Below are 16,825 nucleotides of genomic sequence, written 5' to 3'. Positions count from 1 at the left end.
GTGGGGAATTGACGGTTTTAGAGCAGCAGCTCGACTTCTCCAAGCACAAACCCAGAAAACGCCTCGTTCCGTGAATCTGACCTTCAAGCTCAGCCCAAGGTCACACAACCGTCTCTGAGCTGCCTTGGTGCCGCAGAAAATTGTTTACACAACGCCCTCGAGATGGCGCAAAGTTCTGGCCGGCTTTAATTCAGGGTATGAACGGTCATCATGTGCTTCGTTCCACACGCATCGCGTGTTGTCGCAGCGCCAGCCAAACAACTTCAGCGAAGCACAAGCAGCACCGAAGAAAAGCGCACCTGCATGCGCGTCCGCAAACAGGAACAACGAGCAGCTACGCGGCAGACATGCTACAGCTCGACGCTGGAGTCTTGTCGACAGGATCCCACAGTTCGGAAACACAAATTCTCGTCTTTGCATAAACCAAGACGTTCAATAAAGTCAAGTCTCAGCAAACTAGTGGTCTTTTCTTTTCTCAAAGCGAGCCCAACCGAGCTATCGCTCGGAACTTTGATCTGGGACAATTGCTGTGCGCCTCACGAGTGGCGTTAGCTTACCCCGTCCTAGTGCATGTTCAGCTTGCTATTTAGTTTGCTTCTGTTAAGTAGAACATGAACAGTTTTATGGTTAACTGGCGGGCGCAGTTAGAGCGCTGGCCTCAGAATTTAAAATGCTTTCGTTTGACTGCACTTAGCGCTGGCTGGCCATTGCTACTCAGCTTTGCTACGGGACGGTGAGTGACGAACGATATTCAATGTTTCCTGCTTTGTACAATAATGTCATATAATATAGCATAATAATCGTTTTAAAGCACGTGCTACAAACTTTAGAGATCTTTCCGACTAATGCAGATGAGCTCTTTCGAACGGCAATATTCCGTACGCCCACATCATTCTTTATTTTCAGATACCTGTTGCAGCTGATATAAAGTTCAAAAACAAGAAGATCGAAGTAAAAGGAATCACAGACGTCTTTTTCTCTTCTTTGAAACAATTTCTTAACTGCACGTGAGTATTGTTTTACTTGGTCGCGTAACTGCACCCCGTGCTACGCGACCAGCATTGCTTCGTGATGACAGTTCCATGTGTGGCACAAAATATACTGCCTACCTAGCCAACCGATTGGCAGCGTCAACTCAGAGAAAAATACATTCTAATTCAGTTCGAGAATGCACTCATTTGCGACATATTTGTTTTAACGGCGGTGCCGTTTACGCTTAGGGTTCGGCCGGCTCCGTCCGCAAAAGCTCGCCGAACGCGCGCCACAGACAGCGTGTATGAACCAAGCAGCTCCTAGCATAGCGTAGCCGTGCTTAGTATAGTATAGTAAGGAGGACAGAAAGGGAAGTGATGTGAGGAGGAAGTAAAGGGTAAAGGGTAAAGCTTGCTATAGCCTTGCACAGGATGATTTGAAGCGCCCGTCCTCGTTCTCGCCCCATGTGTTTGTGTTCTTTAAGCGTTGCATTCTAATGGATAATTTAGCAAGGGGTTGAGAAATGGAAGTGAGGGTGAGAAGGATGGATGTAAGGGTGAGGGGGAGGGAAAAGAGGATGAAAAGGAGGAGGTGAGCGAGTAAACTATAGCATAGCCACGTACAGTATAATATAGCAAGTGGTTGAGAAATGGAAGTGAGGGTGAGAAGGATTGATGTAAGGATGAGGGGAGGGAAAAGAGGAATAAAGGGGGAGGTGAGCGAGTAAACTATAGCGTAGCCATGTACAGTACAGTAGAGCAAGGAGTGGGAAAGAGAAGTGAGGGTTAAGGGGCGGGAAAGGAGGAGAGAACGGAGGAGGGAGTGCATATAGAAAGATATAAAGATGACAGAAAGGAGAAAAAAGATGAAGCAGAAAGGGATAAAGAAAGAAAGAAGAAAGATGAAGAAAAATTCGGCAGGAGTCGATGTTATGCGAAGCATGCGGCGGGAAGGTGAGTGGCGTAATTTTTTTACTGAGCGACATGTCACAAAACAACGCTAAAGATTTGTATAAACTTTATACCCACACATATACGTTGAAGAGCCGCATATGTGTTATATATACCAGTTTACGGTTGGGTAACGCTGCCAACGGCGACGTGGGTATTACCAACACCACAAGCGGTAAGCTGATATGTAGTGCTTATACTTGTCACTGAAAAACCAAAAAGACGCGTACCATCAAGGAAGAAGTAAGGACAGGACAGACAGGGCGTCACTCGCAACTAACTTTATTCCCAGAACATCAGCGACATATATAGCCACAGCGACCCTGCGCGCGCACATCGCCTCACACGCTCGTCAAAAACCCGCGATAACAAGATCAACTAATCGAAAAATGAATCGATGAAACTAAATTCACCCCCACGCAGAGCAACAGATGTAACACAGCATTCTTTTTTCTTTCTAATATAGTATGCTTCCATAATTTCACGCGCTAAGACGTCGTTACTCTTTCCAAGAACGGAAACACTGGCAAACCCAGGCTCACACTTGCAGGAACCACAATGCACAGGCAAATGTGCTGAAGGTTTATTTTTCACAGAAAGTTCGTGCTCCCTCATTCTGTCGTTTATGCACCGGCCTGTTTGGCCGACCCTACCGCAACTAAGCGGGATCTCGTACACCACGCCAACCGAGCAGGCGACAAAGGGCCTTGCGTGCCTCTTCCCACACGGGGAGGGCCTCGGTGAAAAAGAACATCGGAGGGGATACAGCGCAAGAGAAAACGAGGACAAGAAAGGCGACGCACACAGAGCGCTGACTTACAACACTTTGGACAAGAAAGGCGACGCACACAGCGCTCTGTGTGCGTCGCCTTTCTTGTCCTCGTTTTCTCTTGCGCTGTATCCCCTCCGATGTCTAACCAACACGCCCAAGCTTCGATACTAAGTGAAAAAGAAATTCGTGGGCACAGGCTAGCCAACTTGCGGGGCGCCGAGAACACCAAGGGTACCTTGTACCTGTTGGCCACATTCTTAAGGTTGTGAGCAACCTTGTGCACATATGGCATAGCCATGGGCCCTTTTTCCATCGGCTGCCTATTTCTTCTCGATCCCTTCAGTTTCTGAAGGAGGGTTTCCGAGACTGCAACAACGACAGAACCAGGGTAGCCGGCTGAATACAGCCTCGTGACCTGATTATTGAAACTTTCCTGCATTCGATGAGGACAGGATTTCACCAGCGCTCCTTCCAGGCACATGGAAGCAACGGCCCTCTTGACAAGTTTCGAATGCGAGGCATCATAAGGAAGAAGTGCCTTGCGTGAACGTGGGCAATATGCCCAACATATGTGCGTCTCCGAGAAAGTGAGACTCAGGTCTAAAAATTGCAGCACACCACCAACAGGAAGCTCATGCGTGAATAAAAGACCCTTGGCGTGTTGTCTAAAAACAGCTAAAACCTCATCCACTGAGTTAGTGGTTGTCAAAGAAGGGTTAGCTTTAAAAATGATTAAAAAGTCATCAACATACCTAAAAATCTTCACTTCAGCATCGTCAATAACCTGAGCCACTTCTCTGTCAAAATCCGCTAAAAATATGTTACATAACACAGGTGCCACGCATGAACCTATGCAGATTCCTTTTCTTTGAATATAAAACTGATTATCGTGACACACGAACGTGGAACATAGATAAAATTCGAGCAACGTCATAAAGTTGTCAAGGGAAATGCCAGTGGCGCGCTCAAAGGCAAGAACACCATTCCGCTCAATACAGCTTCTAACAACTAAAAACAACTCTGCGTGGGGAACCGAATAGAACAAATCTTCAACATCAATAGAAAAAGCATTGCCACCTTCGTTTAGGCCTATCAAGAACTGTGTAACATCATTTGACTTCTTAACAAGAAAAGGGTCATCCACAATAAGCGCATTAAGATGCTTCAGTAAAAATTTGCTCACATTTTGTTGCCAGGATTCCCGTTCGCTGACAATACACCTGAATGGCATGTCGACCTTATGAGTTTTTACACTGAAAAACACAGACAGCGCGATTTCAGACAGCGCGTTACATCGATTCATTTTTCGATTAGTTGATCTTGTTATCGCGGGTTTTTGACGAGCGTGTGAGGCGATGTGCGCGCGCAGGGTCGCTGTGGTTATATATGTCGCTGATGTTCTGGGAATAAAGTTAGTTGCGAGTGACGCCCTTTCTGTCCTGTCCTTACTTCTTCCTTGATGGTACGCGTCTTTTTGGTTTTTCAGTAAGCATGTACCAACTAGCCCAACAAAAAGTTCTATTAAGTTACATTTCTTCTATAGTGGGCCCTGCCTTCTGTTCCCCTCTTTCTAATTCGGAGCCGCTGCTGCTGGTCGCGCATATTGCCTCGTCTACGTGCCGCGCAAGATACTTGGCGTTTTTCATCAACAATGGGTTGGTGCCGCTGGAAGTGCAAGCTCGGTTTGGGTCTGTCAAGCCTTCACTGAGTCATTCGAGGAGGATATGCCGGATTTGGAAATCAGAGCTGTGGAGACAGATTCGCTTCCTTCAAGACTGTTTGCGTGTCAAGTGCTTTGAGTTGGACACTGGGTGGTTCGCGCACCGTAGGCTTAAGCTTTGTCAGCGAGCCATAGCGCAGACTACTGAGTTTTGGTGGCGATGTACGCTGAATCACCTCCCGAAGGGTGCCACGAAGAAAACTGCTCAGCCGACCCAGCTACACGTCTTAGGAAACGTAGACCTTCCTGAGGGTATTTTCAAGACTCTCAAGAAAGGCACCAAGTTTTCCGTGCCACCAAGTCTCCGTGTCCACGAGTTGCTGGCCTTGAATCGGCGTGTGGCCAATTGTGCGGATGGTGACCACCGTGATAGATGCCTATTGGAGAGTGTTGATTGCCTGCTGAAGACTGTGCAGCGTACACATCTTCTTCCCAAGGATACGACTGGGCAAGTGGTCACATACTTCAGGACAAATAACCTCCAACTTCTGCAGTCCGACAAAGAGGGTGGGCTTTGTCGTCCTGTCGGCCGAGGCGTTTCGTGAAAAAGCTGCACAAGCTATAGCCAAGAACTTTGCCCGAACGAAGACACAGCCAAACAAGGTAAAAGCTAAGGCGATCTTGTTCTGCAAGGATCTGCAGCTTCACGTTCTTTCAAAAGCCATCAGTTCCTCGAAGCGAACCGCGCTGTCTGTGTTTTTCAGTGTAAAAACTCATAAGGTCGTCGACATGCCATTCAGGTGTATTGTCAGCGAACGGGAATCCTGGCAACAAAATGTGAGCAAATTTTTACTGAAGCCTCTTAATGCGCTTATTGTGGATGACCCTTTTCTTGTTAAGAAGTCAAATGATGTTACACAGTTCTTGATAGGCCTAAACGAAGGTGGCAATGCTTTTTCTATTGATGTTGAAGATGTGTTCTATTCGGTTCCCCACGCAGAGTTGTTTTTAGTTGTTAGAAGCTGTATTGAGCGGAATGGTGTTCTTGCCTTTGAGCGCGCCACTGGCATTTCCCTTGACAACTTTATGACGTTGCTCGAATTTTATCTATGTTCCACGTTCGTGTGTCACGATAATCAGTTTTATATTCAAAGAAAAGGAATCTGCATAGGTTCATGCGTGGCACCTGTGTTATGTAACATATTTTTAGCGGATTTTGACAGAGAAGTGGCTCAGGTTATTGACGATGCTGAAGTGAAGATTTTTAGGTATGTTGATGACTTTTTAATCATTTTTAAAGCTAACCCTTCTTTGACAACCACTAACTCAGTGGATGAGGTTTTAGCTGTTTTTAGACAACACGCCAAGGGTCTTTTATCCACGCATGAGCTTCCTGTTGGTGGTGTGCTGCAATTTTTAGACCTGAGTCTCACTTTCTCGGAGACGCACATATGTTGGGCATATTGCCCACGTTCACGCAAGGCACTTCTTCCTTATGATGCCTCGCATTCGAAACTTGTCAAGAGGGCCGTTGCTTCCATGTGCCTGGAAGGAGCGCTGGTGAAATCCTGTCCTCATCGAATGCAGGAAAGTTTCAATAATCAGGTCACGAGGCTGTATTCAGCCGGCTACCCTGGTTCTGTCGTTGTTGCAGTCTCGGAAACCCTCCTTCAGAAACTGAAGGGATCGAGAAGAAATAGGCAGCCGATGGAAAAAAGGCCCATGGTTATGCCATATGTGCACAAGGTTGCTCACAACCTTAAGAATGTGGCCAACAGGTACAAGGTACCCTTGGTGTTCTCGGCGCCCCGCAAGTTGGCTAGCCTGTGCCCACGAATTTCTTTTTCACCGAGGCCCTCCCCGTGTGGGAAGAGGCACGCAAGGCCCTTTGTCGCCTGCTCGGTTGGCGTGGTGTACGAGATCCCGCTTAGTTGCGGTAGGGTCGGCCAAACAGGCCGGTGCATAAACGACAGGATGAGGGAGCACGAACTTTCGGTGAAAAATAAACCTTCAGCACATTTGCCTGTGCATTGTGGTTCCTGCAAGTGTGAGCCTGGGTTTGCCAGTGTTTCCGTTCTTGGAAAGAGTAACGACGTCTTAGCGCGTGAAATTATGGAAGCATACTATATTAGAAAGAAAAAAGAATGCTGTGTTACATCTGTTGCTCTGCGTGGGGGTGAATTTAGTTTCATCGATTCATTTTTCGATTAGTTGATCTTGTTATCGCGGGTTTTTGACGAGCGTGTGAGGCGATGTGCGCGCGCAGGGTCGCTGTGGTTATATATGTCGCTGATGTTCTGGGAATAAAGTTAGTTGCGAGTGACGCCCTTTCTGTCCTGTCCTTACTTCTTCCTTGATGGTACGCGTCTTTTTGGTTTTTCAGTAAGCATGTACCAACTAGCCCAACAAAAAGTTCTATTATACTTGTCACTTATGATGAAGAACGCACGCACGTTTTACGAACCCGTGTGCATGTGTGGAAGAAGTTCCTGACAGTTCTTGAACAAGGTCATCATCACAGTGATCAGTGAGCACCAACAGCTGGTCATGACTTGTCCGGTCCTGATCGCAGTGACGAGGGGTACATGTGTAGTGAAGTATGTGGTATAGTAGAGCTGTTAGAATTCGTGGGTGCCTCGGTCATTTCATCGACAAATTGTGACTCGATAGAGCCGGCGACATGTCGGAACCTGAAGCCACCCTTCGCGTTCATGAAGTATAGGTCGTCGAGGCTGGTAGGTCTGGATAGTGCTACGTAGACCAACGTCAGTGGATGGCGCTTGTCGTATTCGTAGACTAGCTCGACGTATGTGGCCTACGTTGCCTAGTCTACAAAGCGGCTGCCAACCAACCTGGCATCATCCTCGGTCAGCATGAGGCCATCGCCCAGCCTCGTAAGACGGACGAAGTGCACTTTACAGTGTGGTGATGTGGATATCATATGTAACTTTCGTTAATGTATTCCTCAGGGGTCAAGCAATGCTTCAATATAGCTTGGTGAATCATAGGAATACAAATGCAATGTTTATTAGACTGCTATAAAAGCGGAGCCAACACTGGAACCACAGACGTTATTCCGATATGACGCCTGTAGCGTAGGAGTACACATCGTAGGAGTATCATGTAGTGCTCATTGCTTTCTTGTAAAATTAGATAGCAAGCACCACAACCACAATTGATGTTGCACCGATATTACGCCTGCGTAGGCTGTTTTTCCAAACCAGTTTATAGACCTGGCGTGGCTGCGTGGTAGAATACCTGATTGCCACGCAGAATGCTTGGTTTCGATTCCTTCTGGGATCCTAATTTTCATTCTTTCCATTCGGCAAGTCAACACAGCCGATGTTGGTTTTAAATGCGAAGCATTTCTCAGCGAACTTCTGCGAGTTTCAGCGTATCTATCTATCTATCTATCTATCTATCTATCTATCTATCTATCTATCTATCTATCTATCTATCTATCTATCTATCTATCTATCTATCTATCTATCTATCTATCTATCTATCTATCTATCTATCTATCTATCTATCTATCTATCTATCTATCTATCTATCTATCTATCTATCTATCTATCTATCTATCTATCTATCTATCTATCTATCTATCTATCTATCTATCTATCTATCTATCTATCTAGCCGCCTACGACATTGCGCTCTCCTGGCCGTTTCGGTAATAGGATATACACCAAAATCGGTATGACATAACGCAACTTTATGACGAACATAAATGACAGGTCATAACATGAAAATCATGATATCCGTGTCATGAACGACATGATTTATATGTCACTGTTTTGGTGCTCTTGCGGCCGTTTCGTTAGTTTGATATATACCAAAATTGATATGGAGTGACAATAGTGTATGACGAACACAAGTGACAGGTCCTAACGTGCAAATCATGACACGCATATCATGTACATCATGATTTACATTCCGCGCTCATGGTGCGCTCGCGGCCGTTTCGCTAGCTTGATATACACCAAAATTGGTATCGCGCGACTTGACTGTGTGACGAACACAAATAACAGATGGTAACATGAAAATCATGACACGCATGCCATGCACAGTATGACTTACGTGCCACGCTCATGGCGCGCTGGCGGCCGTTTCGCTAGCTTGACATACACCAAAATTGGTATCGCGTGACGTGACTGTGTGACGAATATAAATAACAGGAGTTAATATGAAAATCATGACACACATACCATGTACACCATGACTTACGCGCCACGCTCACGGTGCGCTGGCGGCCGTTTCGCTAGCTTGATATACACCAAAATTGGTATCTCGCGACGTGACTGTGTAACTAACATAAATAACAGGTAGTAACACGAAAATCATGACATGCATGTCATGTAGGGTATGATTTAGATACCACGCTCATGGTGCACTCCAGGCCATTTTGTTTACTGGATATATACCTAAATTGTTATGGCATGACAAGAGTGCGTGACGAACATAAATAGCAGGTCACGCATCGTATATATGTAGCAGAATATATGTTTCATTAGCATGACATATACCAGATTATACACGCATGCATGTATGACAATCTCGCGATATATAGCGAACTAGACGTCACGACATGAATGACTTCATAAGCCTCAATGACAAACAAGACGATGTACGCAGTTCTTTGCTGGCTGCTTCGCATTACCTCGATTCCCACACTGCGTGGGATCTGCCGATTTTTTCTTAATGCTCTTGCATTTACGTTACCAATGTCTGTTCTCGCCGTTCCTAGGTAGATATAAACTGTCAATCACCTGTGGCGCATACCCGTATATCGCGGCCCGTGGCAAGCGGGTATGTGCCACACGTGTCTAGCGGAAAGGGTTTGACGACGTACGCGACAGGATCTTCACATTATTCATGTCATGACCCGACAATCATATTTGTCAAATCTTCTTACCCTCCCATGCCAATTTTTGTCTACACTGGGTTAAGGAGGCGACCATGAGAGCACCTAGACGTAGTCGGCTAGATAGATCGATAGATACGTAGATAGAAACGCTCAAAGTGCCAAAGGTTCGCTAAGAGATGCTTCGCATTTAAAAAAATCACACGATCTCCCGCTAAAGGGGACCATCGATGCGAAGCAGCGTTTCGCCATGCCCGTGTTTCAGAGGGGGAATGGAGAGGGGGAGGGGATAGAGGTAGTGGAGAGGGGAGAGGAGGTGTGTGGAGAGGGCTTGCGTATGCGCAGTAAGGGTGGTCACGCCGCACACCGCCGGTTTGAACTCCGCCATAAAATACTTCGCATCTAAAAGTCAATCTGCGGTACCCAGGTGGCGGCACTTGCTTGCTAGCTCCACTGCTCACTAAGATTTAATGGGCGTGTAACTGGCAATAATTCTTTCGCCGCATACCAAGGGCGTTATTCTGAGACGATCGCTTTTGCATATAGTCGCATTCAGTGCACGCTGATTAGGCGGTTGACGAAACGCGGGCATTTAGTCGTTTCAGTCATTGGGCAAACGAGATTCTACGTCAGGCAAAGCGGCACTCACCAAAGGGATCATCTCAGGATGCGGCCCCTTGTTCGGTACGTTCAAATAGGCTGTACTTTCAAAGAGCTGGTAGCGAAGGGGTACTAAGGTAATAGCGTTTGCGGCAATGATTACTAGGAGGAGGTCTGCCATTGTTTAGCTGTCATGAGAATGATGGTTGTAGTAAACGGATTTGTATAGCTTACCTTCTTGCGGTTTCAGACGTTTTTGTGGCTTTGAGTATTGCTCTTTCCTGGCAATCCTTTTGGATAGAGGCTTGACTGGTTGTGGATGTATTAACGCCGTTTATGCCAAAAGCAGCAACTTCAGCAGGGAAGCTACTGCGGTTACCTAATCTAGTTGCCTCTTCGTCTGGCCGAGATCGAACTGTGGTACGTTAGCGCTCTGGAGGCGCCTTTATTTCTTTGAGTGCTGTTCGCTTTGTCTCAACATTTTGTGCATAATTTGGTGGCGGGATTAATTTGTAATATTGTGGGGCTTAATTTTCCGTATAATTGTTTTTTGCAACTTATTACGTAGAAATTGTTGGAGCAGCGGAGACCTCTTGCGCATCAGTTTTTCCGATTTTTATCGAAGGGGACAGTGAGTGAGGACAGTGAATGATCATTCTGTGTAACAAGGCTCTTCACAGCCCAAAGAGAGCGATTCCCTGAGTGGCGATTGCGACTCAGATTTTAGATCTGGACACAGAGTACGAATAGGCGTCCGATCCGACGTGCGCCGCCAAGCCAACTGCTCTGGCATCTGACGGTTGAAGACACATGGAACGAACGAGCTAGAACCGCGTAAGCCCCGCCTACAATCAGCGCCTCAACATTTAATACACATTCTGAAGACCTTACAAAATAAGTGCAAAACAATCACATTGAGACAACCCTGGTTCTATTTATAAGAGCATAGTCAATAAAGTTCAGGAGACCTAGCGCTATCGGACAAATGGGGGCAAGCAATGCTTGGCGTCTGGGTGGCTCACGTATACGTAATACTATTCCTTCTTTCTTTCACATTGCGCAATGCTCCCTCCCAACTGTTTCTCCACGCCGATAATCGGACCTTCATTCACGCGCTTAGCAGCGCATGCATTCATATGCAGGTCATGCATTCATATGCAGGCAACAATGAAATGTGGAAACGAGAAATGATAAGTCACGTCGATAAAAAGATCACGTTTCCATATCAGTAACGTTTGATCACCGACAGGTCCTCTATTCTGAAAGCACATAATATTGGGAAACAGTGCATACAAATACGCATGGGACAAGCTAACCTCCGAGGGGCGCATTTTTGTACGCTTGCTGGCGCTGGGTTTTTTTCGCGTAAGAACGCTCCAAATAAATCTGTTAGTTATTAAAGGGACACTAAAGAGCAAAACGATTTTTCTCATATTAGTAAAGTACTCTTTCAAGGTACCATAAGCACCACGCTTGCTGCGAGAAGACGCTTAGTAAGCGAGAAAACGCGCGAAAACAAAATGTGGGTGGCGACGCCACCTTGAATTTTTCGCACCATTCGCCGTGACGTCACATGTTCTGACGGCGCCTACAAGGGTCTACCTAGTTCCTAATCGGTAAAAATGAAGTACATTGTCCTATGTGGGGGCAAGTTTGGTGTAATTTGGTTGAGCCAATGGCGCCAAAATACGATAAATACACTTTGAAATCCCTGACGTCACGCGGGGAGATTTCGGCGCGAAATTTAAAAATGAAACTTTGAGCTTGATTTTCTTCTCTATTAATAAACCTATGATGGCGAAATTAACGGCATCAGAGTTCTCAGAGCACAATTTATCGATCTATACCGATTCGTTGTTTCTCTTTAGTGTCCCTTTAAAGCTTCGCTTCAAGCTAAGACTTTGTGAGTGACAAACGCACAACAGCCTGCCACCGCAGACACCTACGAGCGGCATGCCGGTACCTAGCTAAGCGTACGCCGATGCCGTTCGCGATCACCCCGAGCTCGGCATAGAGTGATAATTTCGGCAACCCAATCCCGATTTGTACTCTATTGTCATGCGTGAACGAGCGCAATTAGTTGTCTCAGACTAGCTGGAAACGAGAAGAGACGACATGTTCAGCTATAATGGAATCACTAATCACTAGGCTGGAAAGGGCCCGCTATTCACCAGCTCATCCTGAACTAACCAGAAAAGAAGCGGTAACCTGATGCCTTCTGCAAATAAACATGCATCAGAACCCAGTGGCGTGCAGCAGGTTCTACACAGGGCAATATGATGATCATTGCAAATTATACAATGCTAGCGCTGATCGGCCACATGCACCATGGTTATGCTCCAAGGCGGCTTGTTTTGGGGTCGAAAAATTCTAGACCGGGAGCAGTGGGAGACATTCATGCTCAGGCCGTGCTGGCAAGGCCAAGTATGGGCCGTCCAGCTAGCCGAGGCAGCTGCTGGGACCCAGGGGATTCCAGCCTTCGGCTGGGCGGCGGCAAGCTGCTCTGTTTCCTTGGCTTGTGGAGGAATAAAAGTTGATTCTTTCCCTCTCACTCTCGACGCCTTCGATGGGAAGAGCAAAGGTGGAAGAAAAGAGATCTGGTTGGCTGATACGGCTAGTGTCGCTGTTTATCCGCGATATGATCTCGCACCGTGGCTCGGAAACGGGCGCTGCTTTAAAGCAGTGGCACACCTTAAGCACCTCGTTATTGAATTAGGAATTATTTCGTCTGAGAATGAAATTGTGGCCACTCTTTGTCATGCCGCCGTGGGCGGCGGTACTGGCGAATGCCTCGGCAGCCTTGACTAAGGAGATCGGATTGGTGAGGAACCGACCGACGGCACCACCGGCGGCGACGTCAGCGGTCTCCTGTGCTGTCATTGGAGATGGCGAAACGACGGTGCGATCGCCGGACGTGCGTGGGCAGTCGGGAGCGCGTCTGGCACGGCGGTTTCCGGCGAAGACAACGTCACGTATATTCCACGGCGAGGCCGCTAGGCAAGGTAGTTTGTGAAGAACGCATTAAATTCATTTTTTTCCGCGTGTTGCCGCCTGAAAACGAGGTTGCGTCAACCAATTTCAGCAAATTGAGCTCTGAGTCTCGGCGGCATTGTTCAGTATTCCTTTGCGCCACCTTACAGTGGTCTCAGTTCCTATACCAGAAAGCCAGTGAGACCAAAGTGCACATAGGAAGCCAAACAAATGGTCTCGCATTTAATGCAGAAAACATACGCAATACATGTTTCTGCCTGACACAACTTAGAACAAGGAGTCATCATGTTGAGGAATTGCGTAAAATGAGTGCGATTCATTTCATGCTTACTTTCTTCGCCATTTTCACGGTTTTTCCTTTTCTTTTACCACGTAAAAGAAAACTATGCGTGGCTTAACTGACTTAACGTCGTAAACAACAAGGGACAGGGGAGCTGAGGGGATGCCTCAGCGATGGAGTGCAAAGCATAATGCAAAGCTAGGTGAAATAGGGCATAGTTTAAAAAGGTTCAAAGGATTTAAGCGTTGCCATCCACCATCCCACCTTTTACCGAGGAGAACCGACGTCACCACCAACGTCATACTACCTGTGCTCGGCGCGGTTGGACATTGGATCTCCCTCGTCCGGCTCCGCCCTAACACCTGCACGGCCGCTCCTCCGTCCCGCTCGCCTTTGTCCTCCTCTCCGGGCGACCGCCTGCACTCTTTTCCCTTTGCCTTCCCTTTCTCCAGGGAGATACGGTGGTGGTAGTGGTTCGAAAGGAGAAAGAAAAAGGCACCTAATTTCTGCAGCCCAATAGGGAGCACGGAGCAGTGCCTTGGGAGATATCCTTGCCTGGACATCTGTCTGCTTAGCTTTCTTGACCTTCTGCCACCTATGCTTTACATTACACTCTCCAACCTCTTCTCTGGCCCCTATCCCTCCTCCTCTCTATCGGTCGCACTTTGCTCCCCTTGCTGCACTAGGCTTCACTCTCACCTATACTTGGCTTATGCTACGCTTTCTCTTTCGCTTTCCACTTGCCCTCTTCCCGGCTGGGTCATGTTGCGAACATCGCTGTGCCCAAATGAGCTGGGTTGTAGGAGCTTCGCTGTGAAATTCTTTTCGCGCACCTTTGCGAGCAGACACCGCTGCTAATCAAAAGTGATGTTACTGCACGTTACTACATACCATGAAATGAATAAAAGGAGTAACTTGGATTTCCGCTCTTCGCAGCCGATCATTGCCTGTTGGTCGAGCAGCTACGGTTATTCTTTCCCGATATCAGAAATGGTTTCAAATTAATATCGGTATGCTTGACATGACCAAGCGACAGCCCTGCTGCGAGAAAGGACGCTGTGATGGCGCCTGATTAGCTCTGATTTGTCACTCAGCGGTTTCTTTCTCTGTGAAATAATTATGAAAAGCGATGGCTGAGCCCTTCGTAATGGGTTGGAAGCTTTAAACGACTCACTAGCTACGTAAGTCGCATTGTGTGACGCCCGGTCGTTATTTCGCTTTCCCACCACGCCATATAACATATGTTAACGTGAGAAAGCGAGAACGAGCGAGATGGAAATAACTTTATTGAGACCCTGAGGAAATAGGTGATGAGCACCTTATGCGCTTCCTCGGCAACCAATACGAGTGCACTTGCCAGGTACCCAATACGCTATAAATCACTCTAATTTTTGTGAAGTAGGGAAACAGCCACTATGCCATTTTTCGTCATTCTGCGGAGAACCGTGGTACCCGCTAAACACCTGTAAGGCGTTACGTGCACTTTGTTTATGCTGTGCCTAATGACGATGAAAAATTATAGCAGAGGCCTTTGTGATTGGTTGGAAGCATTCAACGACTCACTCGTTGCGCAATTCGCACTGTGTGACGCCTGGTTACAGAAATGACGTTGTGTGATACCTCGTTGCTATTTTACTCTTCTACGACACTGTATTACATATGTTAATGTGGTTCCTTCCCGACATGACGCCTGTATAGGGTCTTTTTCCAATAGCACCGCACCGACATGGCTTTGTGGTAGAATACGGGGCTGCCAGGCAGAGGGCCCAGGTTTGAATCCCGTTTCATCCTGAATATGTTCTTCTTATTTCGTTTTTTTTTTATTTCGCGCGACAGCGGTTACGGACACCGGCGGCCCTTGTTGTGATCTCATAACAGCTTTCGCTGTAAAATGTACTGAAGGAAATCGCTAAGTCACAAAGGTAGAATTATTTTCTTGCGTTCCATTTACCTTGTACTGTGCAGATACGAATACAAGATGGCCTCTGCAATTACCTTCGGAACTCCGTATCCTAACGGTACCTGGTCTCCCGGAATCATGGCTGATCTCCAGAATAATGTAGGTCATATGTGTGTTACCTATACTTCGGTATACTACCCTTTTGGGCCAGTTGGTACATGTTGAATTTAGGTTGGGGAACTTCACACTGCATAGGCAGTGCGGGTCGCCTATGCAGCGCAAATCGCAATGTTGTGCTTTCAAGGCACAAGTCTTCGACGCCTCATCAAATGCGAAATGTGACCGTCGGAATCAGTACGAAGTGATGCTAGAAATCGTGATGTGACAATGCCGTCACGTGCCACAGATATAATAATAATTCTATAATAAGATCTTGAATGCACAGTGCTACGTGTGACTTTTCGTGCCTTCCGTAGTGTTCATTGCGCCTATGCAGCGCCAAGTTCCCCAATCTTTGTTACTCGTAATGTTATGTGGAGTCCCACAAGATAGAGGAAATGTTAGGAAAGGAAAAAAAAAAGTAACAACCATCCGTTTGCATTGGAAAGCTACCGGGGAATGCGCGCGGCTTTCTCAGGACACGATGCTTCTTAGGTGACGAACTTTCTTTAAACTGCCCGCGAAGACGAAGACGCAAGTAAGAAAACATTCAGAACACCACGTCCGCTCGTGGTGCACGTTAAGGAACACCAGATGACCGAAATTTCCGGAGCCTTCCACTATGGCATGCCTAAAAGCTATATCGTCGTTCTCGCACGTAAAACTCCAGATATAATTATTGTTGTAATTATTATTATTAAGCCGAGCGGTGTTGAAGGAAAGGGGGTAAACTGCAGTTAGAGCACGAAAAAGTAGCAGACTAAAAGAAACAAACATAAAGTGAATGAATAAATGAATAGAAAAAGCAACTTAATTTATAGCCCTGCGAAGCTACTTCGGGGCGGGCCTCAGCCCCAATCTAGGCATCAGCCGCGAGCCCTTCTGCCCTGGAGGCCTCCGCTCGGTGGACGGCCCAGAGTTGGTCTTATATATATATATATATATATATATATATATATATATATATATATATATATATATATATATATATATATATTGTAGCGAAGCGATCGAACTTGGTAATGGGTCGTCCTCTCGAACACCTCCTAGTGGGTCGCCCTCTTCGGCTCTTTTAGAAGAAAACGCAACTCGCGCTGAGAGTCGGCCCCGCCTCGACTGTCGCTGTTGAGTATCGTCGCCGCTAATAAACCTCTTTATAATATATATATATATATATATATATATATATATATATATATATATATATATATATATATATATATATATATATATATATATATATATACGCTGTAATGCCAAGTGTAGTACGTTTCACCTATGACTGTTAATCGAATCGATTCATTAATGCATTCACTCGAAAGATCATCCAGCTTGTTCCCACTGCGTTCTGTAAGGCCAAACGATAATCCATGATGCCCGCTCCGAGCCTCCGGTCAAAGCAATAAACTTTACCGAACACTGTGCTCTCCTCCAGGTGATTGACATCACAATGCCAGCCGTTGCCAGAGCTGCCGACCGCGACGTATTGGCAGACCCAATTCCGGCCATTTCGGTGCTGCCTGTAAACATCTTGGCTGGGCGGAATAGAACCCGTGAAACTAACGTGGCTGGTTACCTGCTGACCTTCGATCCCCAAGTAAGTGGTAACATCTAACCTACGCAACAAAACGACTTCCGGGGAATTGTCCTAGGAGGAAAAAAACAAGGAACTGCTCGC

General features: G+C 46.6%; 1 protein-coding gene across 1 annotated transcript in view; it reads left to right on the top strand.

The window, feature by feature from the left end:
* The first annotated feature begins 910 nt into the window (after positions 1-910).
* The window catches only part of LOC119396038 (glutamate receptor ionotropic, kainate 5), an 87,200-nt gene continuing 71,285 nt past the window's right edge, over positions 911-16,825 (top strand). Inside the window, exons 1-3 of the mRNA XM_049416561.1 lie at positions 911-1,007; positions 15,054-15,147; positions 16,583-16,744. Coding sequence (XP_049272518.1) covers positions 15,067-15,147; positions 16,583-16,744 — 243 coding nt within the window. The 5' untranslated portion in view covers positions 911-1,007; positions 15,054-15,066. The remainder of the gene's footprint in view (positions 1,008-15,053; positions 15,148-16,582; positions 16,745-16,825) is intronic.

Source organism: Rhipicephalus sanguineus, chromosome 6 (genome assembly GCF_013339695.2).
Source record: "Rhipicephalus sanguineus isolate Rsan-2018 chromosome 6, BIME_Rsan_1.4, whole genome shotgun sequence".
Classification (NCBI taxonomy): Eukaryota; Metazoa; Arthropoda; class Arachnida; order Ixodida; family Ixodidae; genus Rhipicephalus; species Rhipicephalus sanguineus.
Note: the sequence above shows the minus strand (reverse complement) of the source record. Positions and strands in the feature narration are given on the sequence as shown.